Raw genomic sequence first — 25,316 nt, 5'->3', positions numbered from 1 at the left:
TTGGATTGGCCATGACAAAGCCCTGACCTCAACCCTATACAAAATGTGTGGGCAGAACTGAAAAAGCGTGTGCGAGCAAGAAGGCCTACAAACCTGACTCAGTTACACCAGCTCTGTCAGGAGGAATGGGCCAAAATTCACCCAACTTATTGTGGGAAGCTTGTGGAAGGCGACCCAAAACGTTTGACCCAAGTTAAACAATTTGAAGGCAATGCTACCAAATACGAATTGAATGTATGTAAACTTCTGACCCACTGGGAATGTGATGAAAGAAATAAAAGCTGAAATATATAATTCTCTACTATTTTTCTGACATTTCACACTCTTAAAATAAAGTGGTGATCCTAACTGACCTAAGACAGGGAATCTTTACTAGGATTAAATGTCAGGAATTGTGAAACGGAGTTTAAACGTATTTGGTTAAGATGTATGTAAACTTCGGACTTCAACTGTACCTCTAACTTCCTTCATACTGGACACAGATACATAAAGATGGCATCCAGGGGTTCTTCATCTGACTGGGAAAGTAGATAAAGGACCTTATTGCCAAAATCCCGAAGTATCTCTTTTAAAAGAACAGTGCTCGGCCTACATAGTTGCTCTCAGGTTGGAGGAGGGATAGTATTACTGTATCTCCTAAGAAACACAAAGAAAACAATGTCTCAATGACTATTATGTTTACAATGGCTTGTATTGAAAGCAGCACCACACTTGGAAGGAACTATAGGAAACATGTACATTGTGATAGGTAGCTGGTATTAAACAACATAAGTATGAAATGATTTTGACTAGAGCAGTGAGGTAGCAAGATCTGATGAATTGATGTGATATGTAAAGTCACATACTAGACGTCAGGGTCATGGACTATATCAAGTTGTAATGCTGAATATATACACAGACATGGTGTAAATATTACAGCCCCCTCCCCCACCCCCCCAGAGTGCAGATGGGGTCGAGTCAATTGTCCAGGTGCAGGGCCCTGTTCCAATACCTATAAAAATAAGTCTGTCCCTTGATGGAAGGAGGGAAGGGTTCCATTAGAGACACCAACCGTTTCATGTCAGATCATTGATTACTTTAAGGAATAAACGTTGGCAGGAAGGATATAGTCAGAGTATTAGAACAGGGGCCTTGGCTTCTGTTTTGTTGGAGTCTGGTCTTTTGACTTGTAACTCTTTTGAAGGAAATACCAGCGAGAACTAACTACATTCAGAAACATAGCCGTCCAATCTTTTGTCATTTCTACCAGCTTCTAGCTTTAGTTTGGGCCAAGTTGTTCTTGGACATTCCTAAAAGGCGGTGGGTGTTAGACGTCCCAGGACTGACCTCTGTGGTTATTACCCAGAATGCATTCCTTGCTGCTGCTGTATGTTGGCCCAGCCGCTGGGAAAACAATGATCAAGCTTCTGACCACCGCCGCCTTATTCTTCCCTCACTGTTTGTTTTGTTCGGGATTTAGACTAAAGCCGTTATCGTGAAAAGAACAGGAGAGCTAATTAGCTCAAGCCCATGCTCCGTTCCCCCCTCCGGGTACAGTACAAACCTCACTGGCCAGGCTGGAGGTTTTTTGTTGTTGTCATAAAGCTAAATATGGCTAGGGGCTAAGCTAATCAAAAGAGGACCATCGGACTCTCCCAAAACATTTTTGTTGTTGTGTTAACTCCTGTAATCGATATAAGTAAAGAAGAACTATGGGTCCTCACTCAAAAATATGTTGTGTAATGTAGCTATGCAATCCAAGTTAACGGTCTTTTGTCTTTGTGCCTGCCTTGTATCATAGTCAGAATTATAATGGCTTGAGCACTAACTATGCTTACTGTAGATGCCCTTGTACTGAGGGTGTGTTCAGGATTGCAATGTTTTGAGCGTCGACCTAAATGCTTTGGTGTTGACCAGTATAAGGCCAAATCCTTTAAAGCTAGAATCCTTATTTTCTATAGAATTTTTTTAACCTTTAAATTAATGAAGAATATAACTTTTATGAATGACTTATTAGCTTAGTTCAACAGTCGTACCCCATCAAACCCGACATAGAAGCTTGTTTTTTACTCTTATGTTTGTAAACAATCACTGTAGCCTCAACTTGGTTAAAACTATCATTTTGATATCATAGATGGTCAGTCTTTTCATCCATAGCTCTATGAATTTGAGTGGTTACATTTGTTATTTGAGAGTGGTTACACTTTATTGTTTCATTGAGTGATTCTAGCTTTAACGGTTTAAAACATTGTATTCCACCTGTAGACCTCCATGTCTAGATTTGAGGCTGTTGTAGGACCCCAATACACCACCACTGGTTCAGGTTAACACAGGTTCACAAAACTATCATCCTGAACGCAGCTCTGTTCAAAGCACAGTATGTTTCTAAACTCTCTCCTTCACATACTCCTCCAAAAAGCCTATTGGGAAGCCATAGAGGGCTTTGTGTTACAAACTGACAGTAAAGATGTATGACCTTCCACTGTCCTAAATAACTAAACTGCAGTCCGACCCGGGAAGAGAAAGCAATAAAGCTTCTACTACTAATCTAGCTGCTGAAGAAAATAATTTGAGCTCCCTGTGAGAATTGGCCCTGTAGTTTCTGTGAGTGAGTGAGTGAGTGAGTGAGTGAGTGAGTGAGTGAGTGAGTGAGTGAGTGAGTGAGTGAGTGAGTGAGTGAGTGAGTGAGTGAGTGAGTGAGTGAGTGAGTGAGTGAGTGAGTGTGAGAGAGATGCTACATCCATTTACTGTGGGGTCTGGAGAGCACTGGGTTTTCTCTCTGGCGAGCCTGTTTCTATACGAGAGGGACTTACTGACTTTCAGTGGGATTGGTGTGTTAGAAGTGTCCTTGTCACATTCTAGGTCTGGACAGGGATACAGGGAGAGATGATTCTAGAAGGGAATAGAACATGATGGGTTTAGACAATCTATTATTACAATACAATGCAGAGATGTTGCAAAAAGGCTTCACACAATGAGATTGATGTGCAGAACATTAAAGCATGAACATCATTGATCAGTTGTAAATGTCAGAAATGGCTGTTTGTGTATTTTAGTCCTCAAGCTAAACAGGTAGCAGGCAGGGAGAAGGTGGATGTAATCAGTCATCATGTAGTCTTTTAGTGCTGTAACTGCAGTGCTCTGTGCAATCTGGTCTCTATTGTAAACCAGGATGGTGTTCTTAGGTGTGAATACCATTCCTCCTCCGCTAACCTCAGCTCACACACACACACGAACAAACACGAACAAACGCATCCCCTCGAGCAAATCCCCCCGGCCTGCACACTCAAATGCCCATGTAATACACACCTCCTTTGTCCTCCCCTCATATACATACATACACACACACACACACACACACACACACACACACACACACACACACACACACACACACACACACACACACACACACACACCCCCCCCCCCGCTCCCAGTCCCCATAAGCTTTATTGGTATATTTAGTCAACTTATGCTCATTGCTCAGTCCAATATGTTCCATTTGTCTGAACTCCAGTTAGAGGAAATGGTGTAGGTCAGCTCAGGGAGAGAGGAGAACGAGGGAGAGGGGGAGATGTCTCTCTCTGCCAGAGATAATGAGCACCACAGGGTCCCAGCCTCCACCAGGACCTGCCACCAGAACACCTCACCAGGGGGCCCCCACACTGCTCAGGGACACACACAGATTTAGACACTGCAGCACACGCAGACACACACTGTGAGACGCGCACACACACACACACAGATACTGCAACAGACGCACATTGCGGCATAACACACACACTGCAGCACACTGACACACACACACACATTAAGACCTACAGACAGGCAAACCAACAGTAACTCAGACACACAGAAAACATTTTGACTTTATCACACAGCAATGAGTACTCTCTTCCCCCTCTTTATTTCATCACAGCAATGAGTACTCTCTTCCCCCTCTTCATCACACAGCAATGAGTACTCTCTTCCCCCTCTTCATCACACAGCAATGAGTACTCTCTTCCCCCTCTTCATTTCATCACAGCAATGAGTACTCTCTTCCCCCTCTTCATTTCATCACAGCAATGAGTACTCTCTTCCCCCTCTTCATCACACAGCAATGAGTACTCTCTTCCCCCTCTTCATTTCATCACAGCAATGAGTACTCTCTTCCCCCTCTTCATTTCATCACAGCAATGAGTACTCTCTTCCCCCTCTTTATTTCATCACAGCAATGAGTACTCTCTTCCCCCTCTTCATTTCATCACAGCAATGAGTACTCTCTTCCCCCTCTTCATCACACAGCAATGAGTACTCTCTTCCCCCTCTTCATCACACAGCAATGAGTACTCTCTTCCCCCTCTTCATTTCATCACAGCAATGAGTACTCTCTTCCCCCTCTTCATCACACAGCAATGAGTACTCTCTTCCCCCTCTTCATCATACAGCAATGAGTACTCTCTTCCCCCTCTTCATCACACAGCAATGAGTACTCTCTTCCCCCTCTTCATCACACAGCAATGAGTACTCTCTTCCCCCTCTTCATCACACAGCAATGAGTACTCTCTTCCCCCTCTTCATCACACAGCAATGAGTACTCTCTTCCCCCTCTTCATCATACAGCAATGAGTACTCTCTTCCCCCTCTTCATCACACAGCAATGAGTACTCTCTTCCCCCTCTTCATCACACAGCAATGAGTACTCTCTTCCCCCTCTTCATCATACAGCAATGAGTACTCTCTTCCCCCTCTTCATCATACAGCAATGAGTACTCTCTTCCCCCTCTTCATCACACAGCAATGAGTACTCTCTTCCCCCTCTTCATCACACAGCAATGAGTACTCTCTTCCCCCTCTTCATCACACAGCAATGAGTACTCTCTTCCCCCTCTTCATCACACAGCAATGAGTACTCTCTTCCCCCTCTTCATCACACAGCAATGAGTACTCTCTTCCCCCTCTTCATCACACAGCAATGAGTACTCTCTTCCCCCTCTTCATTTCATCACACAGCAATGAGTACTCTCTTCCCCCTCTTCATTTCATCATACAGCAATGAGTACTCTCTTCCCCCTCTTCATTTCATCATACAGCAATGAGTACTCTCTTCCCCCTCTTCATTTCATCATACAGCAATGAGTACTCTCTTCCCCCTCTTCATCACACAGCAATGAGTACTCTCTTCCCCCTCTTCATCACACAGCAATGAGTACTCTCTTCCCCCTCTTCATTTCATCACACAGCAATGAGTACTCTCTTCCCCCTCTTCATTTCATCACACAGCAATGAGTACTCTCTTCCCCCTCTTCATTTCATCACACAGCAATGAATACTCTCTTCCCCCTCTTTATTTCATCACACAGCAATGAATACTCTCTTCCCCCTCTTCATTTCATCACACAGCAATGAGTACTCTCTTCCCCCTCTTCATTTCATCATACAGCAATGAGTACTCTCTTCCCCCTCTTCATTTCATCATACAGCAATGAGTACTCTCTTCCCCCTCTTCATTTCATCATACAGCAATGAATACTCTCTTCCCCCTCTTCATTTCATCACAGCAATGAGTACTCTCTTCCCCCTCTTTATTTCATCACAGCAATGAGTACTCTCTTCCCCCTCTTTATTTCATCACAGCAATGAGTACTCTCTTCCCCCTCTTCATTTCATCACAGCAATGAGTACTCTCTTCCCCCTCTTCATTTCATCATACAGCAATGAGTACTCTCTTCCCCCTCTTCATTTCATCATACAGCAATGAGTACTCTCTTCCCCCTCTTCATTTCATCATACAGCAATGAGTACTCTCTTCCCCCTCTTCATTTCATCACAGCAATGAGTACTCTCTTCCCCCTCTTCATTTCATCACAGCAATGAGTACTCTCTTCCCCCTCTTCATTTCATCATACAGCAATGAGTACTCTCTTCCCCCTCTTCATTTCATCACAGCAATGAGTACTCTCTTCCCCCTCTTCATTTCATCACAGCAATGAGTACTCTCTTCCCCCTCTTCATTTCATCACAGCAATGAATACTCTCTTCCCCCTCTTCATTTCATCATACAGCAATAAATACTCTCTTCCCCCTCTTCATTTCATCATACAGCAATGAGTACTCTCTTCCCCCTCTTTATTTCATCATACAGCAATGAATACTCTCTTCCCCCTCTTCATTTCATCATACAGCAATGAATACTCTCTTCCCCCTCTTCATTTCATCATACAGCAATGAATACTCTCTTCCCCCTCTTCATTTCATCATACAGCAATGAATACTCTCTTCCCCCTCTTCATTTCATCATACAGCAATGAATACTCTCTTCCCCCTCTTCATTTCATCATACAGCAATGAGTACTCTCTTCCCCCTCTTCATTTCATCATACAGCAATGAGTACTCTCTTCCCCCTCTTCATTTCATCATACAGCAATGAGTACTCTCTTCCCCCTCTTCATTTCATCATACAGCAATGAATACTCTCTTCCCCCTCTTCATTTCATCATACAGCAATGAGTACTCTCTTCCCCCTCTTCAGCACACAGCAATGAATACTCTCTTCCCCCTCTTCATCACACAGCAATGAGTACTCTCTTCCCCCTCTTCATCACACAGCAATGAGTACTCTCTTCCCCCTCTTCAGCACACAGCAATGAGTACTCATTCTCTCGCAGTAGTCCCGTCTCCACACCACCACACTGCGTTAGCAGTAGTCCCACCTCAACTTGTTCTGAGTGGCAGCACATTGTCTAACTGGAATCCACACTGATCAACAAACCATTTCTGTATGGACCTCGCTTTGTGCATGGGGGCATTGTCATGCTGAGACAGGAAAGGGCCTTCCCCAAACTGTTGCCACAAAGTTGGAAGCACAGAATTGTCTAGAATCTCATTGTATGCTGTAGAGTTAAGATTTCCCTTAACTGAAATTAAGGGCCCTAGCCCGAACCATGGAAAAAGCCCCAGACCATTATTCCTCCTCCACCAACTTTAGTTGGCACTATGCATTTGGGCAGGTAGCGTTCTCCTGGCATCCGCCAAAACAATGTGCTACTAGTCAGAACAATACATATTCCAGTTAGACAATGTGCTGCCAGTCAGAACAAGATATATTCCAGTTAGACAACGGGGTGCCACTCAGAACAAGATATATTCCAGTTAGACTACGGGGTGCCACTCAGAACAAGATATATTCCAGTTAGACAACGGGGTGCCACTCAGAACAAGATATATTCCAGTTAGACTACAGGGTGCCACTCAGAACAAGATATATTCCAGTTAGACAACGTGCTGCCACTCAGAACAATATATATTCCAGTTAGACTACGGGGTGCCACTCAGAACAATATATATTCCAGTTAGACTAAGGGGTGCCACTCAGAACATTAGCTCAGATGGATGGAGTTTAATTAGAGTTGTGGGTAAGACTTATTTAAACCACGACTGAATTACCTGTAGGCTATTAACTGTAAGTTGCTCTGGATAGGAGCGCCTGCTAAATGATCATGTCATTATATTATAGAACAGTTATCCTTACTGATTACGCTGTTGAACCCACCCTCTGTTCCTCCAGAGTAGAAAGGAACTGTTAACCACAATCAGTCTGTGGTCCACATGTGAATGGTATGCTATTGGAGAGCTGTGAAGGCAGATACAGAGGCTTGACTCGACGCTACTCGCCAACAACACAGCTATTATACCTTGGTTACAGAGGTCACGTCTTATCAGAGCAATGAGCTGGGCCACACACAATCCGACTTACACACACACTCAGGCAGCCTCCCCCCACAATTCTACTTACTCACACTCGGGCACACACAATCCTACACACATACACACACAGTCACCCTCCTCAGAGCCACACTCCAATTACACTGTAAAGGACAAGGCTGAGACACAGTGCTCTGCATGACCTTGTTACAGGAGAGATGGATGAGGCCGTTTATCTCCACAGACGATCAAATAACTTGACCCTGCCCTCATTACCCTGGTCTGGGGTAGAACTCCATCTGTACACCACTCTCCATAGGATGAGACACAGGGACACTGTAATTATAGGCAGTTTTTAACTACTTTGAGATGCTTTGTTACTAAAGACTACAGGGAAGATGGAGGTAGAGATGAGGACTTTGCTTTGTGTTTTCTGGTTGGATAACATGTCTTAAGGAGCGCCATTTAGTTAAAGGCTCAGGGGAAGTTGACGCCAAAGTTGTTCCGTTTTCACATTGTTTGTTCTCTCTTCACTGGCAAGTAAGGATGGAAAGAGACTGGGTGGAGCTGAGACGGAAAGAGACTGGGTGGAGCTGAGACGGAAAGAGACTGGGTGGAGCTGAGACGGAAAGAGACTGGGTGGAGCTGAGACGGAAAGAGACTGGGTGGAGCTGAGACGGAAAGAGACTGGGTGGAGCTGAGACGGAAAGAGACTGGGTGGAGCTGAGACGGAAAGAGACTGGGTGGAGCTGAGACGGAAAGAGACTGGGTGGAGCTGAGACGGAAAGAGACTGGGTGGAGCTGAGACGGAAAGAGACTGGGTGGAGCTGAGACGGAAAGAGACTGGGTGGAGCTGAGACGGAAAGAGGCCGGGTGGAGCCGAGACGGAAAGAGGCCGGGTGGAGCCGAGACGGAAAGAGGCCGGGTGGAGCCGAGACGGAAAGAGGCCGGGTGGAGCCGAGACGGAAAGAGGCCGGGTGGAGCCGAGACGGAAAGAGGCCGGGTGGAGCCGAGACGGAAAGAGGCCGGGTGGAGCCGAGACGGAAAGAGGCCGGGTGGAGCCGAGACGGAAAGAGGCCGGGTGGAGCCGAGACGGAAAGAGGCCGGGTGCGGAAAGAGGCCGGGTGGAGCGAGACGGAAAGAGGCCGGGTGGAGCCGAGACGGAAAGAGCCGGGTGGAGCCGAGACGGAAAGAGGCCGGGTGGAGCCGAGACGGAAAGAGGCCGGGTGGAGCCGAGACGGAAAGAGGCCGGGTGGAGCCGAGATTAGTTTTCATTTGGATACATTTGACTTGCTTGGTTTTGACTATAGACGATTGGATTTAGCTATGAGTCCCTGCGTTGTCTCTTCCTCCGTCTCTACCGTCCAAGTTTTCAGTGAAGCGTGATGTTATCTGATTCCATTTGATTTTCCAGTTCTCACTAACTGTTCTATTACGTAGCCTGCAGCTGGGAACACACTACAGTGTTGTTTAACAGCCTGTTATGGAGCGGTACCCTTCACATTACAAGAGGAGAACATGATGGGCAATCTCACATTAAATCATTTCTCAGTAGACAATTATACACACCCACACACACTATTTTATTTATTCATTTGATTTAACCTTTATTTAACTGGGCAAGTTGGTTAAGAACAAATTCGTATTTACAATGAGGGCCTTTGGGGACTGGGATTAAAAAGAAGAAAAGAAATTGTACAAAACACAACTCACGACAAGAGACAACACAGCATGGCAGCAACACAAAACATGGTACAAACATTGGGCACAGACAACAGCACAACGGGCTAGAAGGTAGAGACAACAATACATCACGCAAAGCAGCCTGTCAGTAAGTGTCCATGACTGAGTCTTTGAATGAAGAGACTGAGATGAAACTGTCCAGTTTGAGTGTTTGTTGCAGCTCGTTCCAGTTACCAGCTGCAGTGAACTGAGAAGAGGAGACCCGGGGATACCCCCCCCCCACACACAGGCACCCCCCGCACACACACAGGCACCCCCCGCACACACACAGGCACCTCCCGCACACACACAGGCACCCCCCGCACACACACAGCCCCCCCCCCCCCCCCCCCACACACACAGCCCCCCCCCCCCCCCCCCACACACACACACACAGGCACCCCTCCACACACACACAGGCACCCCTCCACACACACACAGGCACCCCTCCACACACACACAGGCACCCCTCCACACACACACAGGCACCCCTCCACACACACACAGGCACCCCTCCACACACACACAGGAACCCCCCACACACACACACACGGGCACCCCCCCACACACACACACACGGGCACCCCCCCGCACACACACAGGCACCCCCCCGCGCACACACAGGCACCCCCCCGCACACACACACAGGCACCCCCCCGCACACACACACAGGCACCCCCCCCGACACACACACACACACACACACACACACACACTCTCTGACACCCCTCTCCCCTGCTGTATGTTGCAGTTCCACCGGAGTTCCTGAAGAGGCCGGCCAACATCTACGCCCACGAGTCCATGGACATCATGTTCCAGTGTGAGGTCACAGGCTCCCCGGCCCCCACCGTCAAATGGGTCAAAAACGGAGACGCCGTCATTCCCAGCGACTACTTCAAAATCATTGTGAGTTTGTTGTAATGTGAAATGTCATCAGGATGTGTGATGTAAAACCTGTAGTTCAGCGTAATGTGAAATGTCATCAGGATGTGTGATGTAAAACCTGTAGTTCAGCGTAATGTGAAATGTCATCAGGATGTGTGATGTAAAACCTGTAGTTCAGCGTAATGTGAAATGTCATTAGGATGTGTGATGTAAAACCTGTAGTTCAGCGTAATGTGAAATGTCATTAGGATGTGTGATGTAAAACCTGTAGTTCAGCGTAATGTGAAATGTCATTAGGTTGTGTGATGTAAAACCTGTAGTTCAGCGTAATGTGAAATGTCATCAGGATGTGTGATGTAAAACCTGTAGTTCAGCGTAATGTGAAATGTCATCAGGATGTGTGATGTAAAACCTGTAGTTCAGCGTAATGTGAAATGTCATCAGGATGTGTGATGTAAAACCTGTAGTTCAGCGTAATGTGAAATGTCATTAGGATGTGTGATGTAAAACCTGTAGTTCAGCGTAATGTGAAATGTCATTAGGATGTGTGATGTAAAACCTGTAGTTCAGCGTAATGTGAAATGTCATCAGGATGTGTGATGTAAAACCTGTAGTTCAGCGTAATGTGAAATGTCATTAGGATGTGTGATGTAAAACCTGTAGTTCAGCGTAATGTGAAATGTCATTAGGATGTGTGATGTAAAACCTGTAGTTCAGCGTAATGTGAAATGTCATCAGGATGTGTGATGTAAAACCGGTAGTTCAGCTTCTGATCTTTACTGAGTAGAAGTTCTAGTGAAACTCTACAGTCTGATGGCTCTTAACCAATCGCTTTAACAAGCAGTACTTCAGCTAGATGCTCAACTGTTGTGGTCTTTGATTTACGAGTGGTCGGTCAATCACCATATTGACCTCTCACACAGTCTCCACCTCAAGACATTGACCTATTTCTCTATCTCTCCACCACCTGATGTTATTGATCTCTCTCACTCTCTGTCGCTCTCTCTGTCGCTCTCTCTGTCGCTCTCTCTCTCTCTGTCTGACCCGCAGAATGAACACAACCTGCAGGTGCTGGGTCTGGTCAAGTCTGACGAGGGCTTCTACCAGTGTCTGGCAGAGAACGATGCAGGGAACGTGCAGTCCAGCGCTCAGCTCATCATCCTAGAGCACGGTACGTTGGGAGGGGAACCGAATGGACAGGATTCTGGATAGAACCTAGAAGCCAGTGTTCATTCTGGGGGAACTTGGTTGTAGTAGTAATCATATTGGTGGGTGTTTTGGGGTACATTAGGTTTACTCAAACACACGGCTGAACACTGGATATGAGTAGAGCCTAGAATACAGTAGACAATGTGAATACTGAAAAAATCTAAGAAGCATGCCCAAAGAGTATGACAAGCAAAGAGAGTAGGACAAGAACAAAGACAACCCAAAACCTCCAGGGAGAGGTAGGGGCAGAAACAAAGACAACCCAAAACCTCCAGGGAGATGTAGGGGCAGAAACAAAGACAATCCAAAACCTCCAGGGAGATGTAGGGGCAGAAACAAAGACAATCCAAAACCTCCAGGGAGATGTAGGGGCAGAAACAAAGACAATCCAAAACCTCCAGGGAGAAGTAGGGGCAGAAACAAAGACAATCCAAAACCTCCAGGGAGATGTAGGGGCAGAAACAAAGACAATCCAAAACCTCCAGGGAGATGTAGGGACAGAAACAAAGACAATCCAAAACCTCCAGGGAGATGTAGGGGCAGAAACAAAGATAATCCAAAACCTCCAGGGAGATGTAGGGGCAGAAACAAAGACAATCCAAAACCTCCAGGGAGATGTAGGGGCAGAAACAAAGACAACCCAAAACCTCCAGGGAGATGTAGGGGCAGGATCAAAGACAATCCAAAACCTTGAGGGAGATGTAGGGGCAGAAACAAAGACAACCCAAAACCTTGAGGGAGATGTAGGGGCAGAAACAAAGACAACCCAAAACCTTGAGGGAGAGGTAGGGACAGAAACAAAGACAACCCAAAACCTCCAGGGAGATGTAGGGGCAGAAACAAAGACAATCCAAAACCTCCAGGGAGAGGGAGAGGTAGGGACAGAAACAAAGACAACACCACCAGACACCAGAATAGATTCAGGTCCTAAAAATAGGACTGGGTGTATTAAAACGCCAATGTGTGGGAAAGGGAAAAATACCAATCTGGGGCTGGGTGATGACGAAGTGAAGTTTTTTCTTCTCCATCCTGCTTTTAAAAGTGCTGTTTCTCTGCCAAATCAAGAAGCACCGTACATTTTGATTCCGACCACCGGCACATCCACCTACAGATATCTACAGTAGCTACCAAACTAACTGCAGCGCTGCATTTCTGGAGCTAACCAGATTTAACACGTGTGAATTGTCCCGTTACTCCTGAGCAGGTGGTTAATGGATTAGCATAAATTGGGGTCTCGGTCAGATAGCTCCCTCCAAACAGTGTTCTCTTCTCCCTGTTGGAAGGCACTAAGTCAGAAATAATGATGACCTGCAGCTTTTAAGTAGCATTATGCATATCTCAAATAATTGCTCAACGAGGGAGATCAGCAAGGGGTGTCTTGTGACCTAAAACTTGTTTTTGTTTGGGATCAGTCAGTAAAGCAGATGGTCTGACACACTCGCCTGCCCTCAGCAGGAGGTCTGTGAGAGCACTCTTATCCCATGACATGAAAGGGCCGTTTTAATGATTCCTACTGCCTTTGAAAGGTACAATAGGTTATTGGCTACAGCTGCCAGGCTAGCAGCCCTTTCCCCCCCTACATTACATCATGGTGGCTTCTTCTCATGAAAGGTGAGAGTTTAGTGCTCTGTTTACAGATACACAAACAGTGAATGTGGAAAGTTCATATTCCCTGAAGAGTGGAGGTAAATATCCATCATATGCCCTTTGCTTATTTCCAGTTTCCAAACATTTGATTCCTCCCTGTATCAGCATGTGGTCCATCAGCATCCTAAACAATCCTGTAAGTTCTTACAAAAGCTGCCTCACAGAGGTGCCAAAGTAAGTATTCCCTTCCATAGAAACGGCCCAGTTTGACCATGCTGTTCTGTGAATATCGCTCTCTGAGGCTGGGAGATGATTGTCTTCCTCTACCTCTGTAATTGAGAGAAGTAGATCTCTCTGGAACATATCTCCTCTCCTGTGCCGGGTTAGTGCACACAGATCCTCCTTGGTGCCATCTGTCAACTCTCCCCTCCCGCCGCTCTCTCCTATCAGCCTCCTGCTCTGTCCACTGTGCACCTCTGTCCACTGGGCCAAGTGCTAAACGTGCTGCCCGGTCCGTACTGTCCCCTCTCTTTTCACCCTCACCGCTGGGGGTCCTTATCCGCTCCCTCCGTCCCCCTCCTCTCTTCCGTGTCTCCCCCTCTCTGTGTCGTCCCCCTCTCTCCCATGTCGTCCCCCATCAGATTTGTCCCTTCTCCCTCACTGCTGCCACGGTTGCATTAGTGTCTATGATAGAAAAAGGGGTTTGAATCATGTCTGTGCTCAGTCGTGAAAAGAATGAATTTAGAAAAAGTTCCAATACAAAGAAAATCCATATGTACAGTATCTTTTTGTAATCCAAACAAACATTTCTTTCCTGTTCATTCACGTACAGACAGAAAGCCTCCATGAACGAGTACTACTTCACTGAAGAGACCAGAGTAGAAAAACCACATTCTTTCCCGTCGCGGCCTCCTGCGGTCTCCCTGGGCCGGTGCACCGGCCCCAGGGTTCAACAAAGCGAACACAGACCAGCTCACTGCTACGTTTTTAAAGTCCTCAGTTCGTTTTTGGAGCCAGAGACCAAAAATAGCCCTCAAATTGCAGTCCAGAGCAATTTTAGTACACATTCCTTCCTTTGCCATGTGTTCTGTGCAATGTAGGGTGACTAGTTACAAACAGATGTTAGAACAGGACAACAGCAGAAATGGACCTGGATGGGACTAATTATATAATGCGAGGGTGGCCAAGTGACCCTAGTTAATTCACCCTGTAAACCGGCCTCACTTTCTCCTGTCCTCTCCTATAATGGTGAAGAGCAGAGCCTTTTAAAAAGGCTTAGTTAGTTTTGTTACTCACACCATTTAGAACTATTTGAACCAGGCCACCTCACGTTGTTAGGTGTTGCTAGTTTACCGTCTTATTGGTCACTGTAGTCATTTGTGGTCTATACATGTCTGGCTTTGTAGTCATTTACAGTCAAGTGTGTATATTATATGGCTGGGTTTTAGATTGACATGGTAATTGAAAACTTTCTAGGAACAAAACGTATTAACTCTCATGGCGTCTGTGTAGGATGGCAGTCAGTGTTGGAGGGAGCTAATGCAGGAAGTTGGTGAATGAACAGGCATTGAGGATGTTGTTTGCTCCTCTGCCTTCTGCCTTTTCCTCCCACATTCATTCAAGAGATGTTCTTCTCTTTTGCATTTGAATGCTTGTTTTTCTCCCCTCAGCATGTAAACACCCCTTCAGATATTCAAGTGCTCCTCTCTCAGCATACAGAACATGTTTTGACCCCCCCTGGTTCGGAGGCTCGCGCTGTAGAAGGGAATTGTATAGGATAATCAAATACCAGCAGGAGTTGATTGGCTGAGTCTACTTCATCTCATACTTACAGGACTCCTGTTTTTTTTAAATATGGTGTCTGTTATACCAGGGTAGTGGGTCTGTTGTACCAGGGTAGTGGGTCTGTTGTACCAGGGTAGTGGGTCTGTTGTACCAGGGTAGTGGGTCTGTTATACCAGGGTAGTGGGTCTGTTATACCAGGGTAGTGGGTCTGTTGTACCAGGGTAGTGGGTCTGTTGTACCAGGTAGTGGGTCTGTTGTACCAGGTAGTGGGTCTGTTATACCAGGGTAGTGGGTCTGTTGTACCAGGGTAGTGGGTCTGTTATACCAGGGTAGTGGGTCTGTTGTACCAGGTAGTGGGTCTGTTGTACCAGGTAGTGGGTCTGTTATACCAGGGTAGTGGGTCTGTTGTACCAGGGTAGTGGGTCTGTTATACCAGGGTAGTGGGTCTGTTGTACCAGGTAGTGGGTCTGTTGTACCAGGGTAGTGGGTCTGTTGTACCAGGTAGTGGGTCTGTTGTACCAGGTAGTGGGTCTGTTATACCAGGGTAGTGGGTCTGTTGTAGTGGGTCTGTTATACCAGGGTAGTGGGTCTGTTATACCAGGGTAGTGGGTCTGTTGTACCAGGTAGTGGGTCTGTTGTACCAGGTAGTGGGTCTGTTATACCAGGTAGTGGGTCTGTTATACCAGGGTAGTGGGTCTGTTGTACCAGGGTAGTGGGTCTGTTATACCAGGGTAGTGGGTCTGTTGTACCAGGTAGTGGGTCTGTTGTACTGGGGTAGAGGGTCTGTTGTACTGGGGTAGAGGGTCTGTTATACCGGGGTAGTGGGTCTGTTGTACCGGGGTAGTGGGTCTGTTGTACCAGGGTAGTGGGTCTGTTGTACCAGGTAGTGGGTCTGTTGTACCAGGGTAGTGGGTCTGTTGTACCGGGGTAGTGGGTCTGTTGTACCGGGGTAGAGGGTCTGTTGTACCAGGTAGTGGGTCTGTTATACCAGGGTAGTGGGTCTGTTGTACCAGGTAGTGGGTCTGTTATACCAGGTAGTGGGTCTGTTGTACCGGGGTAGTGGGTCTGTTATACCAGGGTAGTGGGTCTGTTATACCAGGGTAGTGGGTCTGTTGTACCAGGGTAGTGGGTCTGTTATACCAGGGTAGTGGGTCTGTTGTACCGGGGTAGTGGGTCTGTTATACCAGGGTAGTGGGTCTGTTGTACCAGGGTAGTGGGTCTGTTATACCAGGGTAGTGGGTCTGTTGTACCAGGGTAGTGGGTCTGTTGTACCAGGTAGTGGGTCTGTTATACCAGGGTAGTGGGTCTGTTGTACCAGGGTAGTGGGTCTGTTATACCAGGGTAGTGGGTCTGTTGTACCAGGTAGTGGGTCTGTTGTACCAGGTAGTGGGTCTGTTATACCAGGTAGTGGGTCTGTTGTACCGGGGTAGTGGGTCTGTTATACCAGGGTAGTGGGTCTGTTGTACCAGGTAGTGGGTCTGTTGTACCAGGTAGTGGGTCTGTTATACCAGGTAGTGGGTCTGTTATACCAGGGTAGTGGGTCTGTTGTACCAGGGTAGTGGGTCTGTTGTACCAGGTAGTGGGTCTGTTATACCAGGTAGTGGGTCTGTTATACCAGGGTAGTGGGTCTGTTGTACCAGGTAGTGGGTCTGTTATACCAGGGTAGTGGGTCTGTTGTACCAGGTAGTGGGTCTGTTGTACCAGGTAGTGGGTCTGTTATACCAGGGTAGTGGGTCTGTTGTAGTGGGTCTGTTATACCAGGGTAGTGGGTCTGTTATACCGGGGTAGTGGGTCTGTTGTACCAGGTAGTGGGTCTGTTGTACCAGGTAGTGGGTCTGTTATACCAGGGTAGTGGGTCTGTTGTACCGGGGTAGTGGGTCTGTTGTACCAGGTAGTGGGTCTGTTATACCAGGGTAGTGGGTCTGTTGTACCGGGGTAGTGGGTCTGTTATACCAGGGTAGTGGGTCTGTTGTACCGGGGTAGTGGGTCTGTTATACCAGGGTAGTGGGTCTGTTGTACCAGGTAGTGGGTCTGTTGTACCAGGTAGTGGGTCTGTTATACCAGGTAGTGGGTCTGTTATACCAGGGTAGTGGGTCTGTTGTACCAGGGTAGTGGGTCTGTTGTACCAGGTAGTGGGTCTGTTATACCAGGTAGTGGGTCTGTTATACCAGGGTAGTGGGTCTGTTGTACCAGGTAGTGGGTCTGTTATACCAGGGTAGTGGGTCTGTTGTACCAGGTAGTGGGTCTGTTGTACCAGGTAGTGGGTCTGTTGTACCAGGGTAGTGGGTCTGTTGTACCGGGGTAGTGGGTCTGTTATACCAGGGTAGTGGGTCTGTTATACCGGGGTAGTGGGTCTGTTGTACCAGGTAGTGGGTCTGTTGTACCAGGTAGTGGGTCTGTTATACCAGGGTAGTGGGTCTGTTATACCGGGGTAGTGGGTCTGTTGTACCAGGTAGTGGGTCTGTTATACCAGGGTAGTGGGTCTGTTGTACCAGGTAGTGGGTCTGTTATACCAGGGTAGTGGGTCTGTTGTACCGGGGTAGTGGGTCTGTTATACCAGGGTAGTGGGTCTGTTGTACCAGGTAGTGGGTCTGTTATACCAGGGTAGTGGGTCTGTTATACCAGGGTAGTGGGTCTGTTATACCAGGTAGTGGGTCTGTTGTACCGGGGTAGTGGGTCTGTTATACCAGGGTAGTGGGTCTGTTATACCGGGGTAGTGGGTCTGTTGTACCAGGTAGTGGGTCTGTTATACCAGGGTAGTGGGTCTGTTGTACCAGGTAGTGGGTCTGTTATACCAGGGTAGTGGGTCTGTTGTACCAGGTAGTGGGTCTGTTATACCAGGGTAGTGGGTCTGTTGTACCAGGTAGTGGGTCTGTTATACCAGGTAGTGGGTCTGTTATACCAGGGTAGTGGGTCTGTTATACCAGGTAGTGGGTCTGTTGTACCGGGGTAGTGGGTCTGTTATACCAGGGTAGTGGGTCTGTTATACCGGGGTAGTGGGTCTGTTGTACCAGGTAGTGGGTCTGTTGTACCGGGGTAGTGGGTCTGTTGTACCAGGTAGTGGGTCTGTTGTACCAGGTAGTGGGTCTGTTGTACCAGGGTAGTGGGTCTGTTGTACCAGGTAGTGGGTCTGTTGTACCAGGTAGTGGGTCTGTTATACCAGGGTAGTGGGTCTGTTGTACCAGGTAGTGGGTCTGTTGTACCAGGTAGTGGGTCTGTTGTACCAGGGTAGTGGGTCTGTTGTACCAGGTAGTGGGTCTGTTGTACCAGGTAGTGGGTCTGTTATACCAGGGTAGTGGGTCTGTTGTACCAGGTAGTGGGTCTGTTGTACCAGGTAGTGGGTCTGTTGTACCAGGTAGTGGGTCTGTTATACCAGGGTAGTGGGTCTGTTGTACCAGGTAGTGGGTCTGTTGTACCAGGTAGTGGGTCTGTTATACCAGGTAGTGGGTCTGTTGTACCGGGGTAGTGGGTCTGTTGTACCAGGGTAGTGGGTCTGTTGTACCAGGGTAGTGGGTCTGTTGTACCGGGGTAGTGGGTCTGTTGTACCGGGGTAGAGGGTCTGTTGTACCGGGGTAGAGGGTCTGTTGTACCGGGGTAGAGGGTCTGTTGTACCGGGGTAGTGGGTCTGTTGTACCGGGGTAGTGGGTCTGTTGTACCGGGGTAGAGGGTCTGTTGTACCGGGGTAGCGGGTCTGTTGTACCGGGGTAGCGGGTCTGTTGTACCGGGGTAGCGGGTCTGGTGTCTGTCTGTGTATTTTATCCAGGGTAGCGGGTCAGGTGTCTGTATTGTACCGGGGTAACAGGTCAGGTGTCTGTATTGTACCAGGGTAACGGGTCAGGTGTCTGTAGTTTACCAGGGTAGTGTATGGTACCATGGTAGTGTATGGTACCATGGTACCAGGGTAGTGTATGGTACCAGGGTAGTGTATTGGTACCAGGGTAGTGTATTGGTACCAGGGTAGTGTATTGGGACCAGGCTAGTGTATTGGGACCAGGCTAGTGTATTGGGACCAGGCTAGTGTATTGGGAACAGGCTAGTGTATTGGGAACAGGCTAGTGTATTGGGAACAGGCTAGTGTATTGGGAACAGGCTAGTGTATGGGGACCGAGCCCCCCCCCCCCCCCCCACACACACACACACACACACAAAGCCTCTTCCTTCCTCTCTTTTTCCCCTTCTCCATCTCTCTTCCTCACTCTTCCCCTCTTCCCTCCCTCAGCACATTGTCCCAGTCAGTCCCCACCCAGAGCAGAAAACCACTCTAGTCAACGCTAAACTGACAGGACACAGAGCACTTTCACCACAGCCAAACACAAATGCCTGTTGAGAAATGGACTTTCTCCATCTAATGGCTGGCTGAGTGCTTTTTTGGTTTTGCGGAGCGTGGGAGCAGTCGGATGATAAATTGAAATCAGTGGTGTTGGAATGCAGAGGCTGACATAGTGATAGATCAGAGAGGGAGACATCTCCGCTGCCAGGCTTGCCAGCCAAGCTGCTGGGGAAGTTTTCAGTTGGGCATAGCAGAGTGGGATAGAATCAATAGGATATTATAGAGTATAATTCAACCTAGCAGGGCTGTTTTTGATGGATGTGTTTTTGCGATCAGTAAGTCAATACTGATTAGACTGGAAGGAGACGAACTAAAGTATCTACAGAATACCACTACAGCAGAGAATACCACTACAGCAGAGAATACCACCACTACAGCAGAGAATACCACTACAGCAGAGAATACCACCACTACAGCAGAGAATACCACCACTACAGCAGAGAATACCACCACTACAGCAGAGAATACCACCACTACAGCAGAGAATACTACCATTGCAGGCCATAATGCCACTGCAGCCCAGAATGCTACTGCAGAATACTACTACAGCCTTCCCAGTTACAACAAAGATGAGAGAAAGCAGTGCTAAAAATACAATTTAGGGACTCCTTTGGGCTCTGTACAACCCAACAAGAACACAAATGTAAACCCCTAGTGTCTGTCAGGGGGATATAAGCTGTATCTTCAGGCCAGGGTCAGGGACAGGGCGACCAGACACTATTTGTGTTGTGTGTCATTGTGGTGTCTGTAGCAGCGGCTGTAAAGTCATAAAGCGAGCAGTGGTCCCCGTGCGACGCTCACGGCCATGTAAATGTGACAGTTTTACGCGCCCCGCATGTCGCCCCCCTCTCAGGAAGGCCTCGGAGAAGAGAGGGAGAGTGAGTCAGAGAGATGGTGAATTGAATCAGAGCGACAGTTGGTTTTACAGCTATGCACTCTGACAAGGGCCTTTTTATTAGCCTTGGAAGATGGATGGTGTACCAGCTAGTGTGATATTAGTTTATATGGAGTACGTTCAAGATTGGAAATGAAATGTATAGAAATGAGGTTAGTCCAAACATACAGCCTACAGTAGTAACGTGCAAGGTATTCTTAGTGCCCCATCAATAGTAAATACATTAAATAGTGGTGTCACCCAGAAGGCTCGGTCCATCTGCAGTAGGTAATGGTAGTGTTACCCAGAAGGCTCTGCCCACCTACAGTAAGTAATGGTAGGGTTACCCAGAAGGCTCGGTCCATCTGCAGTAAGTAATGGTAGTGTTACCCAGAAGGCTCCGTCCATCTGCAGTAAGTAATGGTAGTGTTACCCAGAAGGCTCGGTCCATCTGCAGTAAGTAATGGTAGTGTTACCCAGAAGGCTCGGTCCATCTGCAGTAAGTAATGGTAGTGTTACCCAGAAGGCTCGGTCCATCTGCAGTAATGGTAGTGTTACCCAGAAGGCTCGGTCCGTCTGCAGTAAGTAACGGTAGAAGAAACACAGACAACCCTAACTAGAACACCCACTTCCTCCTCCTACCTCTGATTACTGGGCCTGTGTGGTTTCCACTGTGAGCAGTTAGGCAGCTGATCAGAAGACTGTGGTTTCCACTGTGAGCAGTTAGGCAGCTGATCAGAAGACTGTGGTTTCCACTGTGAGCAGTTAGGCAGCTGATCAGAAGACTGTGGTTTCCACTGTGAGCAGTTAGGCAGCTGATCAGAAGACTGTGGTTTCCACTGTGAGCAGTTAGGCAGCTGATCAGAAGACTGTGGTTTCCACTGTGAGCAGTTAGGCAGCTGATCAGAAGACTATGGTTTCCACTGTGAGCAGTTAGGCAGCTGATCAGAAGACTGTGGTTTCCACTGTGAGCAGTTAGGCAGCTGATCAGAAGACTGTGGTTTCCACTGTGAGCAGTTAGGCAGCTGATCAGAAGACTGTGGTTTCCACTGTGAGCAGTTAGGCAGCTGATCAGAAGACTGTGGTTTCCACTGTGAGCAGTTAGGCAGCTGATCAGAAGACTGTGGTTTCCACTGTGAGCAGTTAGGCAGCTGATCAGAAGACTGTGGTTTCCACTGTGAGCAGTTAGGCAGCTGATCAGAAGACTATGGTTTCCACTGTGAGCAGTTAGGCAGCTGATCAGAAGACTGTGGTTTCCACTGTGAGCAGTTAGGCAGCTGATCAGAAGACTGTGGTTTCCACTGTGAGCAGTTAGGCAGCTGATCAGAAGACTGTGGTTTCCACTGTGAGCAGTTAGGCAGCTGATCAGAAGACTATGGTTTCCACTGTGAGCAGTTAGGCAGCTGATCAGAAGACTGTGGTTTCCACTGTGAGCAGTTAGGCAGCTGATCAGAAGACTGTGGTTTCCACTGTGAGCAGTTAGGCAGCTGATCAGAAGACTATGGTTTCCACTGTGAGCAGTTAGGCAGCTGATCAGAAGACTGTGGTTTCCACTGTGAGCAGTTAGGCAGCTGATCAGAAGACTGTGGTTTCCACTGTGTGTGCTGTGTGTGTGTATTTGTATTTACCACACTCTGTTCAAGGACCGCGAACGTGGGTTTGACTGGCAATTTTCTCCCTTGGGCTTTGTTTACTCTACAATGGTTAGGACCAGCAGTGGTTGGTTCCTGAAGCTTATTGTTATTTCTTTGTATATTTTCCCTGATTGTTCATTCCATCTGAGATTCATTTGCTTACACGAGGACAGGATATTACCATCTGTGTGTTTTTCTGTTATTCCATATGATAATTCAACCAACTTTCTTTTTACAATGGAAGCTGAAAGGTTATGTGTCTTTTTAGTTTACTGTATCTTTTCATAGCTTTTTTTTCAAGGTCACCTTTTCAACCTTGTTATCGCGGACGTTTTTAGCCCTGACCTGGGCTTGGTGTGTCACCTGCCTCAGCCTCACGCTCCAGTCACACCTTCCCCATCACTTTATCACTCACACTCCATCCAGGATGCTGAATGCTGTTGTTGGATACCACCCATCCCCGGAGTCTACTTTCAGGGCTCTACTCGGCTCAAACAGCCTAAATGGGTGGAAGCGCCACGTTGCGCCAAAACAAAGCTCTTCCTCTATACCCCGACAGGTCACCTGACCCCCAGCGGGGCCCCTGGGCTCCTGGCTCAGAGATGGGCGGCGTTGCCAGGCTAGCGTTTCCTTTTCACGTCAACCGCCCCCTGTCGTGCCACCCTCCCTCTACGCACATTGACCATCATGCAACATTCCAGGGTGGTATATAATAGGCTACCCGCCTTGATGTCCCTGTGTGTGATATCCACCCCACGTAGACCAACCCAGCGACCCTGATTACACTCTGTGAATCCGGGGGGGGGGGTTTCCTCTGAGTTAAACTAACAATTCATTTATTTGGACCTTTCCTCTCCTGTTGGGAGAAACCTGACACAAGCACCCCTGAGATATCAAACCACTTACCGTACTGTACACAGTTACGTGTTGAGAATTCAGTTCACACACCAGGTAATAAGAACCTGCGGCCTGTTGGGGATTATGATGATGTAGGGTAAAACAGATTTCCTGGTTCTTTAACTCTACAGGAGGAACCCCTGTGGGTGCCCCCCCCCCCCCCATCGTTTCCATATGATGCTAATTTCCCTAAAGAAAGACCACAAGACGGGGCAAGGAGGGGAGGCAATCAACATACAAAAAGATGTCCATGCTCTTATTCATTTACATATCAGGGCTCATGCCACAGCAGGCGCCTCACATGTTTTGGTGGGGGGGGGGGGGGGATGATATACAATCATGACCCTACAGTGGAAGTGGATCAAGGGAGGATGTTTGCCTGATGAGGAAGGGGATGCTGTATGTATGCATGTACACACCAGACATTTAATTATTGATGGAACCAACCTTATTCAATTATGAGATGTGTTTGAAAGCAGATGAAAGTCCAATCACACTGTGTGTGAATTAAATGTGTACACTCTTGTGATGGGAGACTAGCATGCAGGCGCTCTGGGACCACGGATGGAGGGAAGGACTTTAAAGTGGCAAGGGCGGAGATTTAGTAGGTGGATGGAGGAGATGAGTGCGACAGGGGGGCAAAAGGAGTAGGACTGACTGCTCCATGACCCCAGAGGGCCTGCTTTAGCCCTAGCAGGGGTGTAGGAGTCAGGGGACAGGGAGGAATGTTAGACCTCCTCTAGGGAGCCTACCTCTCCACCCTCACCAGATGAGTCTCAGTACACTCACTCCATCATATCCCCTGATGCCTGGAACACTAGGGGGGATCCCTAAACCCTAATCCTGCTCTGTCATGCTGTGACCCCCCCCCCCCCCCAACCACCCTCTCCACCAGATCCCCCGTCCGTCCGTCCATTTCAGTTGTGTTGTCCTCCTGCAGCTCCATCCCTTTATCTCACCAGCCAGAGGGTCCTCAGGCAGAATAGAGGCCATCTCTCCCCCCCAAAAGAAAAAACAGACCCATCCCAAATGTTTCCTCTTCCACACGTCTCTGATGCCTTAATTCCACTTTGCTCTATTTTTAGGCTGTTATGCAGTTAGTTGGCTCTTTGTTGACGACCGAAGAAAAAATAGTGTCTTCCAATGAGTTAAGTGTGATCTGGCAACACTGTTGGTAACTGTAGGTCTTCTACTTAATGTTGAACCACCATACCACAGTACAACAAGCCCTTCAAGTTCCCAACCCCTTCACTTGCCCTTCCTTTACAATGAGCTGTTCCAGAAAATACTTTCCTTATCTGTGCTTCATAAAATAAAGAATATGCCAGGTTTTAGATCCCAGATTTCCAATTGGCTGCAAACACCTGTTGAAATGGTGCAGGGAGTGTAAGAAATGAATATGGAGATGCCGAGAACTCATGTGGACAGCTTCAAATCACCCAGAACCCATGAACTCATGTCTAAACTTTGCTCTACAGTGGACTACTTTGGGGCTTTCTCTGTGGCGCGAGCCTCACTGAAAGCCAGCTTTAATGCCTTCTCAGGAGGGAAACCCCATGTGTATCAAGTTACTGATCTGTGTTTTTGTGCCTTGGGCAGTGGGCATTCTGTAAACCTTATAGACTTTATAAGAAATCAGATGCCTTTCCCATCCCTCACAACTCCTCTCACCACGTAAAAAGGTGTCAGAAACAGAAATGCTTTGTCCTCAAAGGCCAACAGGCAGAGGCGGCCCCCAAGAGGAGGATGGGGGAACAGCGTCCTCCTCTTGAACAAGTCCAACGCTTGGCCACACGACGAACGAGAGGAAGCAAGGGACCAGGAGATAAAGAACAAATGACGTGTTTCATCTGCCTCTCCATCCTTCTCGTCTTGAAGACATTTGTCTGTCTCTTACCTGAGTTTATCTTTTGTCGACACATCAAGAGCCTCCAAATGTCACGAGCTGTCAGAATTCTCTTTCCTCTGATGTTATCGGCTGGAGACTAGCAAGAGAACATGGCCTCTTGAACAAATGAATGACTGAAACAGTCTTTGCTTTGCTTCCAGCAGCAACCAATTGGCTACGACCACACCACGATCGTTCTCGCTTGATCAGAACCCCCCACAAACACCGTTTCAGTACATCTCCTCAGAGGAAGCATCACGAATCAGTCAAGAGCGCAGTCTGTCTGCCATCACACGTTCTTGTTGAAGTTCTATGAAAGTTTGGATGTGTTCATTTAGCTGCTTAACTGACTATGATATTCTGCCGAAAAGGAATCAAGACATTTCCTTTAAATCTTTTAGCTCTATCAGTATTTTTTTAACCATCTTATATCAGCTCTCTCCTTTTCATGTGCTGTATCTCATCTTCTTCTGCTGAGGAGCATGACCGTCTCTCTTCCCTCTTTCTCTCCTCCCTCCTTCCTTCCCGGAGATAATAGTGCTCGTTCTGTAATAAGCCATTAGTGTAGCCATGTGGTTCTGTTCAGCTACATTACATGAACCCAACCCACAGACAGAAGCAGAGACTGTTTCCTTCACTTCTGAGACTAGTTTTACCATTATGCAACACTTGGCAAGACCTCTCACTCTCCAAGTTACATAGTAGAGACTTTGAACACTGCCTGGTGACGTCATTGTTGACCTGAATCCTAAATAACCATGCTTTCTTTGTATATAACAGCAATTGAGATGTTTGAAAGCCCAACAGCCTGCCAATGAGCTAAGTGTCCTGTGGGTGTA

At 47.6% G+C, this 25,316-nt stretch overlaps 1 protein-coding gene across 13 annotated transcripts in view; it reads left to right on the top strand.

The window, feature by feature from the left end:
* Positions 1-25,316, top strand: part of neo1a (neogenin 1a) — a 230,835-nt gene that overhangs the window by 143,481 nt on the left and 62,038 nt on the right. For all 13 annotated transcript variants that reach the window (XM_082957929.1, XM_082957926.1, XM_082957923.1 and 10 more), the window contains exons 6-7: positions 10,140-10,294; positions 11,324-11,444. In XM_082957929.1, the coding sequence (XP_082814055.1) occupies positions 10,140-10,294; positions 11,324-11,444 (276 nt within the window). The remainder of the gene's footprint in view (positions 1-10,139; positions 10,295-11,323; positions 11,445-25,316) is intronic.

The sequence above is a fragment of the Salmo salar genome, chromosome 11 (assembly GCF_965601325.2).
Source record: "Salmo salar chromosome 11, fSalSal1, whole genome shotgun sequence".
In the NCBI taxonomy this organism is placed as follows: Eukaryota; Metazoa; Chordata; class Actinopteri; order Salmoniformes; family Salmonidae; genus Salmo; species Salmo salar.
Note: the sequence above shows the minus strand (reverse complement) of the source record. Positions and strands in the feature narration are given on the sequence as shown.